This window comes from Acipenser ruthenus, chromosome 20 (genome assembly GCF_902713425.1).
Source record: "Acipenser ruthenus chromosome 20, fAciRut3.2 maternal haplotype, whole genome shotgun sequence".
Classification (NCBI taxonomy): Eukaryota; Metazoa; Chordata; class Actinopteri; order Acipenseriformes; family Acipenseridae; genus Acipenser; species Acipenser ruthenus.
This window is the reverse complement of record NC_081208.1, coordinates 2939476-2955927: the sequence shown is the minus strand read 5'-3', so window position 1 is coordinate 2955927 and position 16452 is coordinate 2939476. Positions and strand designations below refer to the sequence as shown.

At 37.9% G+C, this 16452-nt stretch overlaps 1 protein-coding gene across 2 annotated transcripts in view; it reads right to left on the bottom strand.

Moving 5' to 3' along the window:
• Positions 1 to 16030, bottom strand: part of LOC117425884 (cilia- and flagella-associated protein 74) — a 39584-nt gene extending 23554 nt beyond the window's left edge. Inside the window, exons 1-17 of one of the 2 annotated variants that reach the window (XM_058993126.1) lie at positions 15933 to 16030; positions 15699 to 15813; positions 14362 to 14452; positions 13424 to 13573; positions 11772 to 11870; positions 11209 to 11313; positions 10288 to 10461; positions 9855 to 9965; positions 8449 to 8551; positions 8128 to 8285; positions 7547 to 7766; positions 6703 to 6891; positions 5027 to 5200; positions 4681 to 4799; positions 1895 to 1961; positions 1395 to 1484; positions 608 to 781 (exon numbers count right to left, since the gene is read on the bottom strand). In XM_058993126.1, the coding sequence (XP_058849109.1) occupies positions 608 to 781; positions 1395 to 1484; positions 1895 to 1961; positions 4681 to 4799; positions 5027 to 5200; positions 6703 to 6891; positions 7547 to 7766; positions 8128 to 8285; positions 8449 to 8551; positions 9855 to 9965; positions 10288 to 10461; positions 11209 to 11313; positions 11772 to 11870; positions 13424 to 13573; positions 14362 to 14452; positions 15699 to 15801 (2127 nt within the window). In that variant the 5' untranslated portion in view covers positions 15802 to 15813; positions 15933 to 16030. Of the gene's footprint in view, positions 1 to 607; positions 782 to 1394; positions 1485 to 1894; positions 1962 to 4680; positions 4800 to 5026; positions 5201 to 6702; positions 6892 to 7546; positions 7767 to 8127; positions 8286 to 8448; positions 8552 to 9854; positions 9966 to 10287; positions 10462 to 11208; positions 11314 to 11771; positions 11871 to 13423; positions 13574 to 14361; positions 14453 to 15570; positions 15656 to 15698; positions 15814 to 15932 lie in introns of those variants that run through there. The other variant, XM_058993125.1, reaches the window with a different exon arrangement.
• Positions 16031 to 16452: the final 422 nt, after the last annotated feature.

Here is a 16452-nt window from a genome sequence, read left to right as displayed (position 1 = left end):
CAAATTAATCACATGAGAGTTTATGTAATGTTGATTCAGGTATTAACATACCTCAAAAACATCTAGTTAATCACATGAGGAGCAGGTAATGTTGATTCAGATGCTAGCATATGAGAAAACCTATTCATTGCTGTAGATAAGCAAGCAGATAGCAGGATGGTAGTTTGAATGTTCGTGCGGAAAGCCACGTCTAACTCATCCTGTTATCTCACGGCTACAGTCAAAAGCACAAATACACTTTTTATACCTATTACACATAAAGTTATTATTTCTTATAGCTCATGTTCCGCTCGTCCTATTGACTCGGGACAGGTCTTTATTTAAACCTAACGTTGCAAACTGTATTGTTATCTGAAAACCTATTTGTTTGCCATTGAGCAAGCTAAGCAATTGCAATGTTACAAAAATTCCATTACACCTGTGAGCCTTAATTCAGATTAAGTTACTTGCACAAAAGGTGTGTGGTGCACCTGACTAAGCTGTTACGTTAAGCTTGCACTAAAAGCTGGTAAAATGAATTACATTCTGATATATTCTATTGCTGCTAATCATCATTCAGAAGCCCTTGTGTTGTAGGATGCCTTCCATGCATTGCATCTTAACCCACCGGCTGTCCCAGGGGGGAGGGCTCGGGAGTGAGTCGGACAGCACTGGAGCTCGCTGACGTCACCAGATTGAACTTTGTTCCCAGGGCCCCTCGGTTGGACAGGGTGATGGTCCGTGAAATTGTCTCGCCCACCACATGGGTACCAAAGTCAATGAGGCTGCTATCGACAGCCAGCTGTGAGGGGAAAACAAGGCAAAAAATAACAAGGCAAGCGACATTAAAAAAAAAAAAAAAGGATGCATCTGTCTGCTCACTTCACTTCTTTTTTAACCTATTGCTCCGTTTTTTTCGCTCCGGAAGAAAGTGATGTGGTTTACATTTTTTTTTTTACATGTGATGCTCCATATTAAAAGAAGTAAACAATATTAAGAAGTAAAAACCTGATGATTCGGAGAAAGATGCCAGACATAGAACGAACAATGAACAAAAAAATAACATTGAACTGAGAAATGAGAACTGGTACTGTTGCATGTATTTCTTTAATGAAATCCAGAAACTATTCCATTTGAACATCAGATGTAAGTAACCAACAAGGGTACAATACTTTTTCCTTCTGTATGCAATCTGGAAAAGAAAGGCAGTACAGCACCTTTAACTTCTTCGCTGAAGTGCTCCCCTATAGTATATGTTGTCAGAAATAGAAGATTCAGTTTTGGTCTTATTGTTAGAAAAGTCTACTTGCATCAAACATTTTGAATCCTTAGACATCTCACAAATGTATGTGCATATCTTGTATATTCAGTAGTCTCATGTTACTGTCATACTGTTGTAATTTAGTTCAGCCTACATCACATTTCTTGATGATACATTTCAGGGGAACTGCAAAAGGGCCGGTTTGAGCCAGAAACGTCACTTCTCCAAACAGATCCTCATTTATCTGTAGAAAACAAAATAGACAGTATGATGCTTGACGGAGTACACAAATGTACGAGAAGTAATTTCATACATCCCAAGGTCTTAAGCTTAAGCATCAATTCATTATTTTTTATTTTTTTATTTGCGAAATAAATGAATAATTGTATTCTATAAACAGTGAGATCAGTAAATGGGATGTAACAGGGACCACAACACTGCTGTGCATTGTAATGAACCGATATAAGGGAAAACTAAAGACAACACATGCTTTTTTTTCCTTCTGTATCTCTATCTATGTCAATATGAATGAAGACAGAAAGCATACATAAACATGCACTAAGTGCTTCAAGGCATCGTAAAGAATATAAAATGTGAAAAGCTAAGGACTCAATCATATTCCCACTTTCTTACAGGGCTTTTGCTGTGTCTTACCATGGGTTTAAATGTCACCCCCAAGTCACAGGCCATTCCCGCAGACATCTGGCCAGGAGGATCGAAGCTGGATGGGAAATAAATAATCAGATTTGCGATAGAAAAAATGCTTGCAGTAAGATTTTCAGACATCCCTGGGGGCTAAAGGGTGACACGACCCTACTGAATAAATATAAAAGAGCAGATCTGTTGTGCAAAAAACACCAAACAGTTGAAGATACAGAAAAGTAAGTACCCTGCCGAATTGTTTCCCTGAAATAAGATGCACTATGGGATTCTAAAAGGCAGGCAGCTGTTGTGTTATATTAGTGATAGATTTGGAGTGTACAGTATCTAATCAGATTAGGAAAAACTCAGAACATGTACATATTCTATATGAAGCTCAGACACTTAGCTGCAGCATCAGTAAGGGAAAGATAGTGCCAATCATAATTAGGACAAAGTGCACCTGGATTTTAACCAGGAACAGCAACATTGCAGTTAATATAACTGGATTAGAGTTACTGAAACCCTGATGGCACAAATTGACAGCACATTCAAAAGGTAATTCATTGAAAGCTTTTTTAAAACAGGAACATCTAATCAAAATAGCATTGCTTGGCAGCAGAACACTTGTAAATGTACATTCTGTACAAAGTAATACTCCAAGATAGCAATGCCCTTTTTTCTCAAAAAGTAGACAGATTTAACCTTTCTAAACACCCAAAATAATAATATTTCTTATTTGGAACTTTTCTCATAAAGAAATAAAATAGAACAGCAGGAAATAATAACCTTTTCCTACATGCAAAAGAGTCCAGTTTATTTGTAGAGCTATTTGCAGTATGCTTTTAATGTTGCAAACTTGTTATGCCAAAATATGTGAGAATTATTGAAAGCATATTTGCTATAAATTAGACAATATTTTCTATAAATTAGAGAATCTGGGCAGCAGTTTTGAAAAAATAACAAATGGCTTGAGGAGTAAAGATTGTTTCAGATCTGGCAGACAGTCGGTTTAACAACACAGCAGCTTCTAGACAATAACATTGGTATTAATCACCAAGACTGCAATGAATTTACCAGAGGGCCCTGTAGGTGTCAAAAATGCAGCGAGGTAGAACATTGCGTTCGCTGTGTATGAAATACAATTGGACCTGTCCATTTCATGGGAAATGTTTTGTGCCACTCAGCTGGAGCGTGAGCGAATGGCATTTTGCAATAACAAAAGATAAAATAATAATTCAGCAACTGAATTCTTACGTCACAGAATCTTGGGAGTAGCTACCTTTGATTGGCAGCCAAGGACTAGAGCCTGTGACTCTATTCAATTCCTGTCCAAGATCAGGTTTAGGCATTGCTAGTGACCACCATTTTTACGTTAATTAAAGTGGTTTGCTTTTTTGTACACCTAAAGGAATGTGTACACATGTTAGAACCTTTGGGCAGTAGTCAAACACCCATTCTTTAACCTTGTGAAATTCACTTTGTTTTTTTTTTTCATCTGGCTTTGTTCCCAATTGGGGGAACTGTTTCAATCACCAACCCACTGTACAATTAAAGCAAAAGCCTACAGTCATTTATCAAAAGCAGCGAATACAGGGAGAGAACTGGAGAAGGGACTGGTGTTCTGTGCAGAGCCTAATCCACTCTGGATTGTGGAATTACAGGGTACCGAGTATAACTCTTCTTCCAGTATTAGGCTGTGATGACTCTGTTTGCTGAGAGGTGGCTGTATCTTTGCTAGACCAACTGGATAAGACTTAAAGTTGTATTTGTCATTTTGTATTAGAGTGCCCATTTATCGCTCATCGTTTTTCTAATGTACGGCCCCCTGGGAGGCCAGCTCCTGAAAATTGAAGAATGAAACCCTGTTTATTTAGTGATTTATGTAGAAAAGTACAAGACTCCCAGTGACTGAGCTCACCGTTTAGCGGGAGAGAATATGTTTCTATATTAAAACCAGCATTTACAGTATTTAATTAGCCCTTTTATACAGATTCTTGTCCTGTAATCAAATGTATTCAAAACCAAGAAGTAAATTTCTCTGAATCATTACTGCGACTTTTATTGTATTGATGGTGTGGTGCATTATACTTTGTAAAATATTATAGATATTGTAGATCTATACCTGTTTGAAAAACTTAAAGTTTAAACATGTGTACAGCAAAGTTGGTGCAAGATGCAATTTGACTTTTCCTCAGTTACATCCTGGGTAAATCTGGGAAAAATGCACCTGCCATACTTATAATTTGGGTCTTTTCCTTGTGAATGCTTCCATTATTCTGGAAGATAGAATTCAACTAATTTCTAATTGATTCATTCAGAGGGTCACAAGTCCAGAAGGGTCCATTTAATCTTCTTAACAGAACAAAAAAAAACCAAGACGAAGCAATGGTGATGGATTACCACGAGACATATTAGACTTAAAGGACGAAGAAGTATGACTTTAAACATTTAATTCTCTATCTTTGAGTTGTGGTTTCAGAAAGTCAGGTATAGCAGGAAAATGCAGTGCTAGCAAAACCTTATCTTGATGTTCGCCTTGCACTAAAAGGAAGGCTCAAACGAACCTGCAAAAACCTATAACAGGAAAAAAAATACTGCTTCAAATTTCTCCTACCTGCATGTATTTCTGTTGAATTTTTTATATGTATGTTAAAAAAAGCTCTCTTATCAGTAACATATATTCATTCTTCTTGACTTGCTCTGATTTGTGCTGTCTGTCTGTGTGCCTCTTAACACAGATCAATCTGAGGTCACTTAATGCTTTTTTGATTACTTTAATAAACAGCAGCGGTACTCACTGGAGATAAATAAAATCTCTTAGGTGCTCACTGACTCCCACCAGCTTGCAAAAGTTGATGGTGTATGTAGAGTTGGTCAGCGTTATTTTCTTCTTATATGTTTTTCCAACTTCGAAATCCTGAAACAAACTGGGAAATCAGCTATGTTTGCAGTTAAATATCATCAGCCTGCCACCCAGTGATTTTTAGCAATTTTGTCAGAGCTGATCAGAGTTTACGTTAATACACAAGTAAACTTGAAAGTTCAACTTACAGATTTTATCAAAAGTGGACTGTCTTTTGGTTCCAGTAACTTCAGTAAGTCTCTGCACAGTCAATGCAGTAGACAAACTAAAACAGCTCTTACCTTGAAGTGGATGACGTCCGGTTTGCTGTAGAAAGGGCATCCCTTGAATTCCCTACCAACCACAACCTGCTTTTGGATGATTCCACTCCGGTGTTTCTCCAGAGTTCGAGCTAAAATCTCTTGCTCCATTTTGTTTGTAGTAATGGGTCTGGGTCGAGTCTCATCTTGCGGTATCTTGAAGAACACATACAACACAGAATCATGCCACAAGATGTTTAAATTGATGGACCTTTAAGGGTCAAGACCTCACTTGATAATGAAAGGACCTATGAAAAGCTATGCAAGTTTGTGTTTTCAGCATATTGGTCCAATAATAAAATTGTATGGGATATTTTATCCTGCAAAAAAAAAAACTGACCACTAGAACTGTGCAGGAGGGATTAGTTAAGAAGGACTTGAGGACTGTTGTCCCCCAATGGCAATGACACTGCCTTCTTGAATAGGGACAGTGACTTAACACAAAGAGGTGAAATGGCTGGTTGCTGACCAATCTGAAATGTCCTAGAGATAATTATATGAAAAGTATTGGCAGCATAAATGTAGCACATTACATCACATAAACAAAAAACATTGTAAACTACCAAGTATGCAAGAAGTATACATAAGAAATATCAAACGTGTGGTTCTCTAACACTCACTTAAAGCTACAGTAATAACTTAGGCCATATTTACGCTAATGTACTATATTTTGTACTGTACAAGAGCCTTTCGTAATTTACAGTAGTGTTTTTTTCACTATGTTTGATGCTTAAGTCAGATAGCGCAATAGTGGGGGGGGGGGGGGGGCTTAGGTTGGCCAGGGTGTCCTCGGCTCACAGCGCACAAGAGACCCCTGTATTCTGGCCGGGCGCCTGTGGGCTTGCCTGTAAGCTGCCCAGAGCTGCGTTGTCCTCCGACGCCGTAGCTCTGAGGTGGCTGCATGGTGGGCCTGCAGTGTGAAAAGAAGCGGTCGGCTGACGGTACACGCTTTGGAGGACAACGTGTGATCATCTTTGCCGCTCCCGAGTCAGTGCGGGGGTGGTAGCGGTGAGCTGAGACTAAAAATAATTGGCTCTTCTAAATTGGGAAAAAATGATAAAATACAAAAAAATTGGCGACTACTAAATTAAAATAAAAAATAAAAATAACAAAAAGACATGATTTCTTGAACTAAATGCTAAAACTACATTTTCCACTTGAATTCCCTCCCACAGGAATAGCATGGCTGCATGTCATGTTCTCTTGTAACCTTCAAACATACCAGCAAATGGGAAGCGATGCCTGTAGCCAGAGATTTCATCGCTGCAACAAGACAAGCTATTTTGTGTGTTTGAAATAATTGAGTTAAGAATTCCATCACATTTCCCCAAACTAACGACTTAATAACTGCCTTACAAAAGTGTCATAACTACGCATCCTTTCAAAGCATAATTCTTGTGTAGAAATACAATTACTGCCTCCTTAGATGGATCATATCACAAAGCATTTGGGCTTGTTTACCTTATTGGTGTCTGAGTTTGAGTCCTCCTGCTCAGTTTGTACAAAACTAGGAATAAAAAATTGCCTGACCAGTTCTGAGTAGTTTCCAGCTAGCTTTATGCAATACAAAAAATTATTTTATACCTCTGAAATCTGCCTTTGCCTTTGCACTTGCTTCAAACATGTGTCCCTCTATTACTAAATAAAATACCCTCTACCTTGTATGTCTTGTGCTTCTGATCCCATAATCCTGTGAATTCAGGCTGAGCAAGGCTTTCTTCTGCCTCTTCTTCACTGTCTCCATCCTCAGTGTAGTCTTGGGAGCCAGGTGGTAAATCAGGACCAGGGGACACTTTTTCTGATATTGGGCCATCATCCTCGGACATTGGTGAAGGGGAACGCCACTTCTGTGTGGGGGAAGAAAATAACAGTCAAGCCATGGGAGTGTAATAAATGGTTAAAGTGTTAAGAGTTGCCCATTAATACAAACCACAGCACACTGAACAGAACATTGATTAATCCTAACAATCAGTTTCAAATATAAGAAAGATTATTTAAAAAGATATGTTACTTAAATTACAATATAAAAAGTGTTAATTTGAATAAATAACTTGGATGTGAGTCCAAGAAGTAGATGTGACAGAGAAATATTATACTCCCAGTCAAAAGCTAATGACTGGAAGCTATAAAGCCTTTTGTAAATACGGTTAGCCCTCTGTATCAGACTGCACATGTATTTAAGCAACGCTGGCACCATGATTCAATAGATCTAAACAAATAATCTATCTTGTTTATATGCTGATCAGATATCTGCAGTCTTTGTACGCCAGGTTATTGAGAAATTATTCTTAATTATTCACAATAAATGGGGGACAGTGTGTCATCTGTTAAAGAGATTCCCTGAGTTAATAACACTTCACGTTTATGTATGTATGTAATCCACAAGAACCGGATTTCATCTGTTTTGAGACTATAATTAATTTCCAGTTATGAATGCTTCTGTACAACCTCAATCCATTTCTGTGCATTATGGTGCTTTCAGTTCTGCTCGGCTTCACTTACGGGTCTATAATTTTCATCATCTGCCTCCCCATACGTCATCTCTAAGTACTGCAGTAATTTATCACTAGGTTTCCCAGACTCTGGCATGAAGTCCTGGCTTTTCTGCATTTTTGGAAAAAGATCAGGCAGGAGTTTCTTGCGTTTTTCCATCTGGGCTTCTTCTTGCAGGATCTTAGAGAGGATTTCAACCTTACGGGATTTTTTCTGCTCCTCGAAAGCCCTTGAAGAAAACAAGAAGAGGTTAAGGTGGGCAGGAAGCTTGGTGGCACAGGTAATTGGCAATGGGTTATGAAGCCATTCCCCTATGGCTTGCTAGTTCAATTCTGGCTCAGCATGGTGGTGGGCACATGTTATTTAATAGCTGTGAGGGCAAGCAAAAATTGAGTTCTCAGCCCAGTTTCTACAGAACAGATGGTCGGTTATGTTATGTAACAAAAACAGCACTGCATTTGGCGCTTTGTTGACAGGTTTTCAGAAATGGCAATGATTAGATAGGCATGGAAACTGAACTGACAACAAACAAAACAGCTTGAAGGAATCACGTTCGTTAGAGGGCATGCCTCCATTTAAGAAAGACTCACTGTTTCTGTCTCTCAAACTCCTGCAGCCTCTTTTGTTGGTACATATATTTGGTGACGTCCCCTCCTTCTCTCCTCACTGACTCTCTGATCCGTCTCTCCTCTTCCTTCTGCACTGCAGCCTTTGCTTGATCACGGGCCTGCATAGCACGAATATTTTCCTTAAACAGACAAAAAAAAAAAAAAATCAGAAAGGAGACAACCACCAATGGAATTAAATTAATGATTTATTGAATTTATATATAACATGGCCCATGGCCTTGCCCAACTATGCTACTCCTGTAATAGTGGTATGGCACATTATACCAATTTACATAATCTTACTTTGGTAGCTGTGATCTTGCTTTTCAGTGACAAAACAGCTTGCGTCCGTCTTTCCATCTCCTCTCGGCTTCGTAATTCTTTCTCAGTTTCTTTCTGATGAATTCTACAGCAAAAGGACGGGTCGATAATTAGCTGAGCTCTGAATGTCAGAGATGCATCTCTCAAGGGTGAAAAGTATGTTCAATGTTAAAACCACTGACAAGAGTTGCACAGCTTAGTTGAAAGCACAGTGAAGCATTGTTAAATCAGTTCCCCAGCAAGCCTATATGTTAGGGCAGTATCATACACCTGTTCCTACTTTATAAAAAGTTGGTCAAAATCTGCCTGCGGCCAAACCTTTTTGACAGTTCCATCAAAGCCCGATAATACATCACCAGCTTTCACAGCGTCCTGAGAGACTAGAAATCAAATCTGGGACAAGAAACAGCAGGCTTCACCTGCTGAGCCAGTGTGGAGCAGGGAAACTATTTGTTGTTCACTATGCGCACAGCTTGTTTAGTATGCCAATGGCATACATTATTGAACAAAAAGCTTTTAATGTAAAATTCATTGGCTGACATCATTTTTGGTGTTGTTTGCAACTTGAGAATGTAAACAACATTTCACTGCCATATTTTACTCATGCTCTTCTCATGTGTTTTTTTTGTTTAGTTTTTTTTTTTTAAATCAATGATAATCAAAGTAAGGCCTTTAGGACAGGAGGACTACAAATGAAACTTTGGGTTTCTGGCTCACTGCCATTTGTTTTTAAGAATACCTACATCCATTTTTGGTTGTTTTAATATATATATATATATATTTAGACTTGCTGATGTGTTGTAAGGAAGCAGTAACACAAATTGCAAATGCATATGCCAATTCTGTGTATCCCATGTTGGTCCTGTGCTGTTCCAGTTTGATTTATGGTGTAATAAATATGGCATCATGTTGTCACTCAAGAGATACAATACAAATCATCATAGCAACTATGAATGTTTTCTGCAGCGTTTAAAGAGCCTTGTAACCATACTCAAAACAGAATCTTTGGCTATACGAATCTCCTTGTAAACTGTCTTAGAACTTAGCCATACTGCAAAGTAAAGTAAAAAATATAAATAAAAGAAAATCCATTGCAAAAATAATCATTTTTTTATTTTTTGGAAGAGACTGATGATTATTTTGAATTGGGTTGCTTTTTATGTCTAATCAGGCATTTTAAAAAGAATATGAGATGACCAGTAAGACCTTCAGCTGTTACTCGTGTGTGCAATAAATGCTATGATAAATACAAGCTTATTAATGTGGGCTTTGTTTGTGCTGGCAGCGTGATCACTGCCTAGCCACATGTGCTGTTTCAAAACTCCATAAATCAGCAATGTTTTAGCAGGTGCTACCTTTTGTCCCTCGATGATAAATGATGACCTTACCTGCTCGTCGTCTCCTTCAGAAACCGAACAGCTTTCTTGTGGTTTTTCATTGTGTCTTCCACTGCCTTTCGATGCTGCACCTCTTGCTCCTTCAAGCAGTTCATTTGTTTCCTAGCAGATGTAGAAGGAAAATACATAAATAACTCAAGTTGTTGACAGTGTTACTGGAATCAGCAAGTTCTGTATTATATCATGGTAAAAGCTGTGTCAATGGGAAGTGAGGATATAAAAAAAAACATGCACTAAAAGTAATGAAACAATAAATGTGCAGTTTTTTTTCAATGGCACCCATGGAGCTAAATTAACTTTTTATTTCCCTCTCTCCGTGGGTATCGCCTTTTAATCTCCTTTTTTGTTTCACCATGTCTCCTTTAATTGGACATTTTACTGTCTGTACAATATTGCATCTTGGTTGGTATAATCTAGTGCCTACTTTCTGTCCAGCTGTTTCCGGAGTTCTGCTCTTCGCACAGCTGCCTCTTCCTTCTGAAGCCTCTGATTGGCCTCCCAGCCTCGCTGTGTCTCGCTCTTCTCCTCGTCTCTCTGGACCTCACGACGAAGCGATGAGAATCTGCCCTGCTCCACCTCGACCTGGCACAGCTCGTATCTCAAGGTAGCAGAAAGAAGAAGCAGTTCAAATACAGGCCAAAAAAAATAAATAAAACACATGCAGAAACATGCAAAGTAAAGAAGAAAAAAAAAAGATATATCACCACTACTGTCACTGGCCGGGTTCCACGCAGCTTAGAAAGTCGTCACATACCACGTGCTATAGGAAATGCGCTTCTATACATTGTACGACGTCAAAGGCAGGGGAAATCGCATTTTCACGCAAAAAATACGTACAATTGACCAAAAAAAGTGAAAATCCAGTTTGTGAAAATCCTATTGGCAAGCTTCTTTGACCAAATAGGAAAAAAATAAGCATGCAGTACGAGGAGCTAAGTGTTTGGTTTTGTTTTTTGTTTTTTTACGTGACACCATTTATTGAGCGTTTCAGATTATTACCATTTGACTCATAAAAACTGTTTTATAGTTGTTTTATAAGCAAGATTTGTTTTAGGTTATTTGCATTTGGAATGAGAATTTCTCAGGCTAAAAGAAAAACTACATGGAAACACACACAACCTGCCAGTACTACCAAAATAGAGTGAGAAAACAGTGAGACTTATTTTTCTTTTTCCATGGAAATTGTATTTCACAAATCCTATGAAATAGGATAACAAAATGTATTTCGATTTTATGACCTCCGTTGCAACTTCAAAAGCCTACAGTATGAGGGACGTTACATGCTAGCGTATGAAAAAATCCATCACACAGATGAAAGCTTGCAACGCTGGTCAACTTCACTCACTCATTTTCTCCCAGCACAAGTTCAATCTGCGACTCAAGGTCCTCCTCCCCTTGCAGCTCCACGCAAAGCCGTCTGTGCAGTGCCCGCAAGCGAAACAAGGCCGCTCTGGATATAGAATGAAAAAAATAATAATAAAATAGAAAGAGATATGATGCATATTTAACAGGAAACAATTTGGAATGCCTCTGGGCAAATACAACTGTTTCCGAATTCAACCAGTGTATGGAAAGTAATTCAATGTAAGTTCACAATGTATCGCTTGTCACTGGGAACAGACAGCCTTTTAACTGGATTCTGTGTAAGAAAGTTCTCAAAGTTAAAAACTTAAAACGCTTGCTGCACAAACTTTTTTTCCGAGCTGTGTCTCAATTACATAGAAGAAAAGAGGTAATGGGGGCTGACTTTGAAGCTGTTTTATGGATCACCACTGAAAAAGGAAAGAAAGGGATGAGCTGAAAACAGAAAACCCTCCCTAAATGGCATCCCATTTATTCAGGCTAGGGTCAAGAGACATATGAGAAGTAGTATTCCCCCCCCCCCAGTTATAAGGAATGGCCACCTACGTATTCTGTGCTTTTTCCTGCTCGCTGATTTCTTCTTCCACGTCGACTCGCTGTTTCTCCAGCTCTGCGATGCGCAGCCGGCATGTTTTTAGTTCCTCCCTTTTAACAAAATCACTCAATATCAGTCACATTGCAAGGCAAGCGCAGGAAAATAGTAACAGGATCCATGATTTTTGTACTCAGACATGTGTGTGTGCATGCATACTGTATGCATATCAATAGTTTATAGATTGAGAGATGCACATAATGAAGTGTTAACAGTCCTAAAATGTGCTCAATAATAAGCAGCCCAACAAAAATTCTGTCCACTATTTAAAATTCTCCATTAGACCCACTTGATGGTGTTAATGCATAACATCTAACCATATATTATTCTCTATATATTTAGCAGCAAGCCTTCCAATCTCATTAGATCACATTACATCATATTCAGTTTATCGTAATGTTCTGCATGTAGTAGTTTAAAAAAAATAAAATAAAACTAAAAGTCTGTCTTAAAGTTTTCAGATACTGAGTCAAGCAAGGATAACTCCTCAATCTCATTCAATAAAATGTACTTGCAGTAAATAAAAAGAAAGTCTGAATATGGGAAGATCATAGAAAAGCCTGATAGCCTAAACCTGGTATCTCCTTATTGGATCTCCCCCTAGATTCTATTGATTTGACAGTTCTTTAACAAAGATTCTACTCTGCTGCAGCCAGATCATTAGACACGGAATTTCCAAAGTAAACTGAACCCAAGACTTGTAGAGAAAACTTTTTTTTTAAAACCACTAATAGCTCTGCCTTTTTTTTTTACTTCCTTGGTATTTTTTATTTAAATGTAGCTGACATACCGTAACATACCGTTTAGACATTTTGTTTTGCCTTTTAAATGTTTCTTTAAAATACATAGTAGGTTGCTAACGTATGTTAATACAGACATCCAGTATAAGAAATTCTCCAATTGCACAACATTAGAACAGATGAAGGAGCTGCAGTGTGGGAAAAGCTCCAGAAACATTTTCTAATCACGGCTATAGATCAGCTCTTGGTCCCATAATGTGAATTATCATTGCCACCAAATGAGCTGCATCATTGCAATCTGTTACCAGTGACATAAAAAGATGAAAAATGATGGCTCTCTTCACTCTTCCTGAGATGGCTTAATGACAGAGTCACGAAACAGAAACATTGTTACATTTTTTTCACCCTTCCTATTTGTATTGAATTATGATATAAAGCAATAATGAATTAGAGTATTCAGTACAGGATTTTGGAACCAGTGCACACAAATACTCTTGGAATACAGTAATTTATAGGTTAAACATAAGCAAAACGTTGTATAAAATTAACTGTGTTGTGGATTATACCCAAAACATTGAAATGTTTGAAGAAGAAAATACAAGGTAGTTATCGTGTTCACCTTGTCGTGTGACACTATGCATGAGGGTCCACATTTTAAAATAACTGAAAGCATGAAATTCTGGGGTTAAATGAATTAAATGACTGAGGTTTAGGCAGATAAAGTGCTGACCAAAAAATAAACAATGGGATTTAACAGATGAACCAGTTCATGTGGAAATTAACCTTCTGTGCTTAGCTGGTGTAGACGCAGTGTGGGCAACACTGGGGCTACATGGTAGGTTTAAGACTCATTCTAACAGACGAACCTGGCTTTCAGAACCTCATACTCCTTCTGTTTGTGGAAGGAGTCCAGCTGGTCCAAGTTTCTGCGCAGCTTGTACATCCGTGATCTCTCAGCATAGCTCATCTTCTTATTGACATCGAAATCGACAGCCAGATTGGCCTCATCGCCATCCCTTCATGACAGAACAGGAAAACATTTAGGTATGGAAAAACATTTAGCAGCCAGTCATAATGGAATAATGCTGTACAAAATCCAAACACATTTGTTTCAGATAATTGTGCTGCTAAATCTAATCTTTTATGTGGCTGTCGAAAAACATATATATATATATATATATTGACATCGCTTTAAGTTTCAAACTCATTGTGCAGCTGCTTTATTTACTTTTATCATTAATGTTTTAAATACATAAATCAGCTTTTCTAACTTGAAGTCAGTGTTGGACCTCACAATAGTCCCAGTGTCATCTTGCGTGTTTCATCGAAAAAACTTACAGCAAAGCTAATTTGTCAGCCCTTGAAATGCAATCATGTAGAACAAAATGAAATTGAATGTACCCAGGAAAAGAACTCGTATTTTCTTTTCTGCATTCAGATACGTGGCATGGTAATGTAGTTTGTATCCCCAGGTTGTTTGCTACCTTCAGAATTTTAGTCTACTCCACAGCATAGTATAAAAACAGAATTCCTACAAATTGCATTGGGATTTCTTACACAAAACTAACTGTGATCTGTTGTTAATGTGACGCCTTTTCCATGCATAAATAAAATTATAGATTTGTTATTAGAATAGGGGCAGATATGAACACACTCATGCATAAACACATTAATACAACATTTCTAACACCCTAACTGCTTGCGCTTAAATACCCATACCTGACCCCCCTCTCCACAGACAGACAGGTGGACCGACACAAACAACCCACTATGTTTCCATACCATATAAAAACATATCACCCACCAGCTTGACTCAGAGCTGAACCCGAAATCATCCACAGATTTCGGAAACAGCGTTTCTTCATCTTTAAATCCTTCTTCTCCTGTCTCCTCATCTTAAAAAAAGGAAGGAAATTGTCACAAACACTACAGCACTACATTTCTACTGGGTGCCTGTTTTTGGGCCCATCAAACAAAACAGATGTCAAGGCAATAATAATAATAGTACCAGAATTGTATCGGACACTTTTTTTTATGTCCAAAGTATCAGGTTAACAGAGAAATGAATAGGTATACCAACAGAAAACTGAGCAATATAGTGTATTTTCACAGCTTATCTGTCTGATTCAAGTTTCTTCATAGAAGCCTGGATACAGACAAAATGCTGGCCTTGACCACCTTGTGTAATTAGTGAACCTGCAAGGTGTGAGGATATTATGTCTTGATTTCTAAATAAATGCTGTTGTTAAAATGTAGGCTACGAAAAAATGTAGGCTCTGGAACTGCTGTGGTAAATATGATATCAATTGCATATTTAAGAACTTTGTTATTTAGAGATAAAAAAAAAGTTATGTGAAATGTTTTCATTACATTTTTACTGAAAAATGCAGTTGCAGTGATTCCCTGAGTTAATGTAACTGTTCTGAAAGGCACATTCAAACAGTGCAAAACGCACATTGCAAACTGCTCAACCGCTAAAACACAATTTGGGAAGGAAAACGGACCCTGGAAAGGTGCTTTGCCTGATTGCAGAGAAAGCAATTATCATTTGTTTCTGAAAAACAATGAAACCGATGTGCTGTGATTAGATATCAGAAAAAGAGTATATCTATGGTAGCACAATATTACCAGAAAATGTTACTGTTACTGAACTCAATTTGATGAATAGCATTGTAAAATGAATACTTGATTTATACAGTTTACCGTACATCGCTACTACGATCACTATTATAAGTATTGCAAAGACTTATCCACTTTTATTCTTATGTAACATGGGCAAGTGCAAATGATTCACTGTATACAAGCACAATACAGATTCTTGTAAATAACAAAAGCTTTTTTATTGTTATTATTATTACTGTGTGCTATGGAGGATGCAAGCAAAGGGGCCTATTCAAGTATCTACACAGTTATGGATCTAGATACTGTATTAAAAACTAGTGCCCTTGAAATACATTTAATAATGATACTGGCTTTATTTGTCTAGGTCTCCACATGGAACAAAAGCTCTCACCATGTGAGGCATGAGTTACACAACCACTCTTTAGCATGCACGCCACCCAGCAATGGAGGAAACTCCACCCCAGAATGTGGCTCCCTTGGGCTGGACTGACCCTGTATTTCTGAAGGAAAAGCAATAACCTTCTGTTTCTTCATCTGTCCACATTTTCTGCGTTGGACTCTGTTCCTCTGAAAGGAGTGCATTCTCCCCCTCTGAACCAGAAGGAAAATCTGGAATTTCCATGCTCAAACCAGGCTGAAAAGCAAGGATACTGTCGGTTACTCATATCACAATTTATTATACATTAAAAGGCAAAAAGGTAAAACGAGATATTATTTTCTGAACAAAGAATGTAAAGTTCCTCATTTACTTACAACAAACACAGAAACACTGACCGTCAACCGCACTCCCTGCACACAGCTACCAACAGGTTTGTTTAGAACGTCTCCATGGAAACCAGACACTACCAGTAACGTGCAGGAGAACACGTTAACTAAATCTTCACTATGACTTATTTATCGTTCGTTTTTGGTAGAAAAGTGTACATTTAAAAATATACAGCTATTTTCTACAAAATAAATACATATAATGTTTCTTTAAGGTAAGGTCCTATCTTTTTCCGGGTTCTGGCGAATGGTTTCTGCAGCTCAAGCTAATGCATTAAAAACAGTCACAGAGCAGTTTTTTTATTTTTTATTTCTGCAGCTGCGTTTTTGTAATCCTTTTTGGCAAAACACAATAAAGCTATAATATAGCCGACTGTACGTGTATGCTTTTTAGCCCCTCTCACCCGAGATTTGAAATGATGCATTAAAAATACTCCTTAAATGTAGCTGGACTACTGTTAAGATGCACTGTAGGTGACATTTTAAAGCATTCAGTTTACTGTCTTAT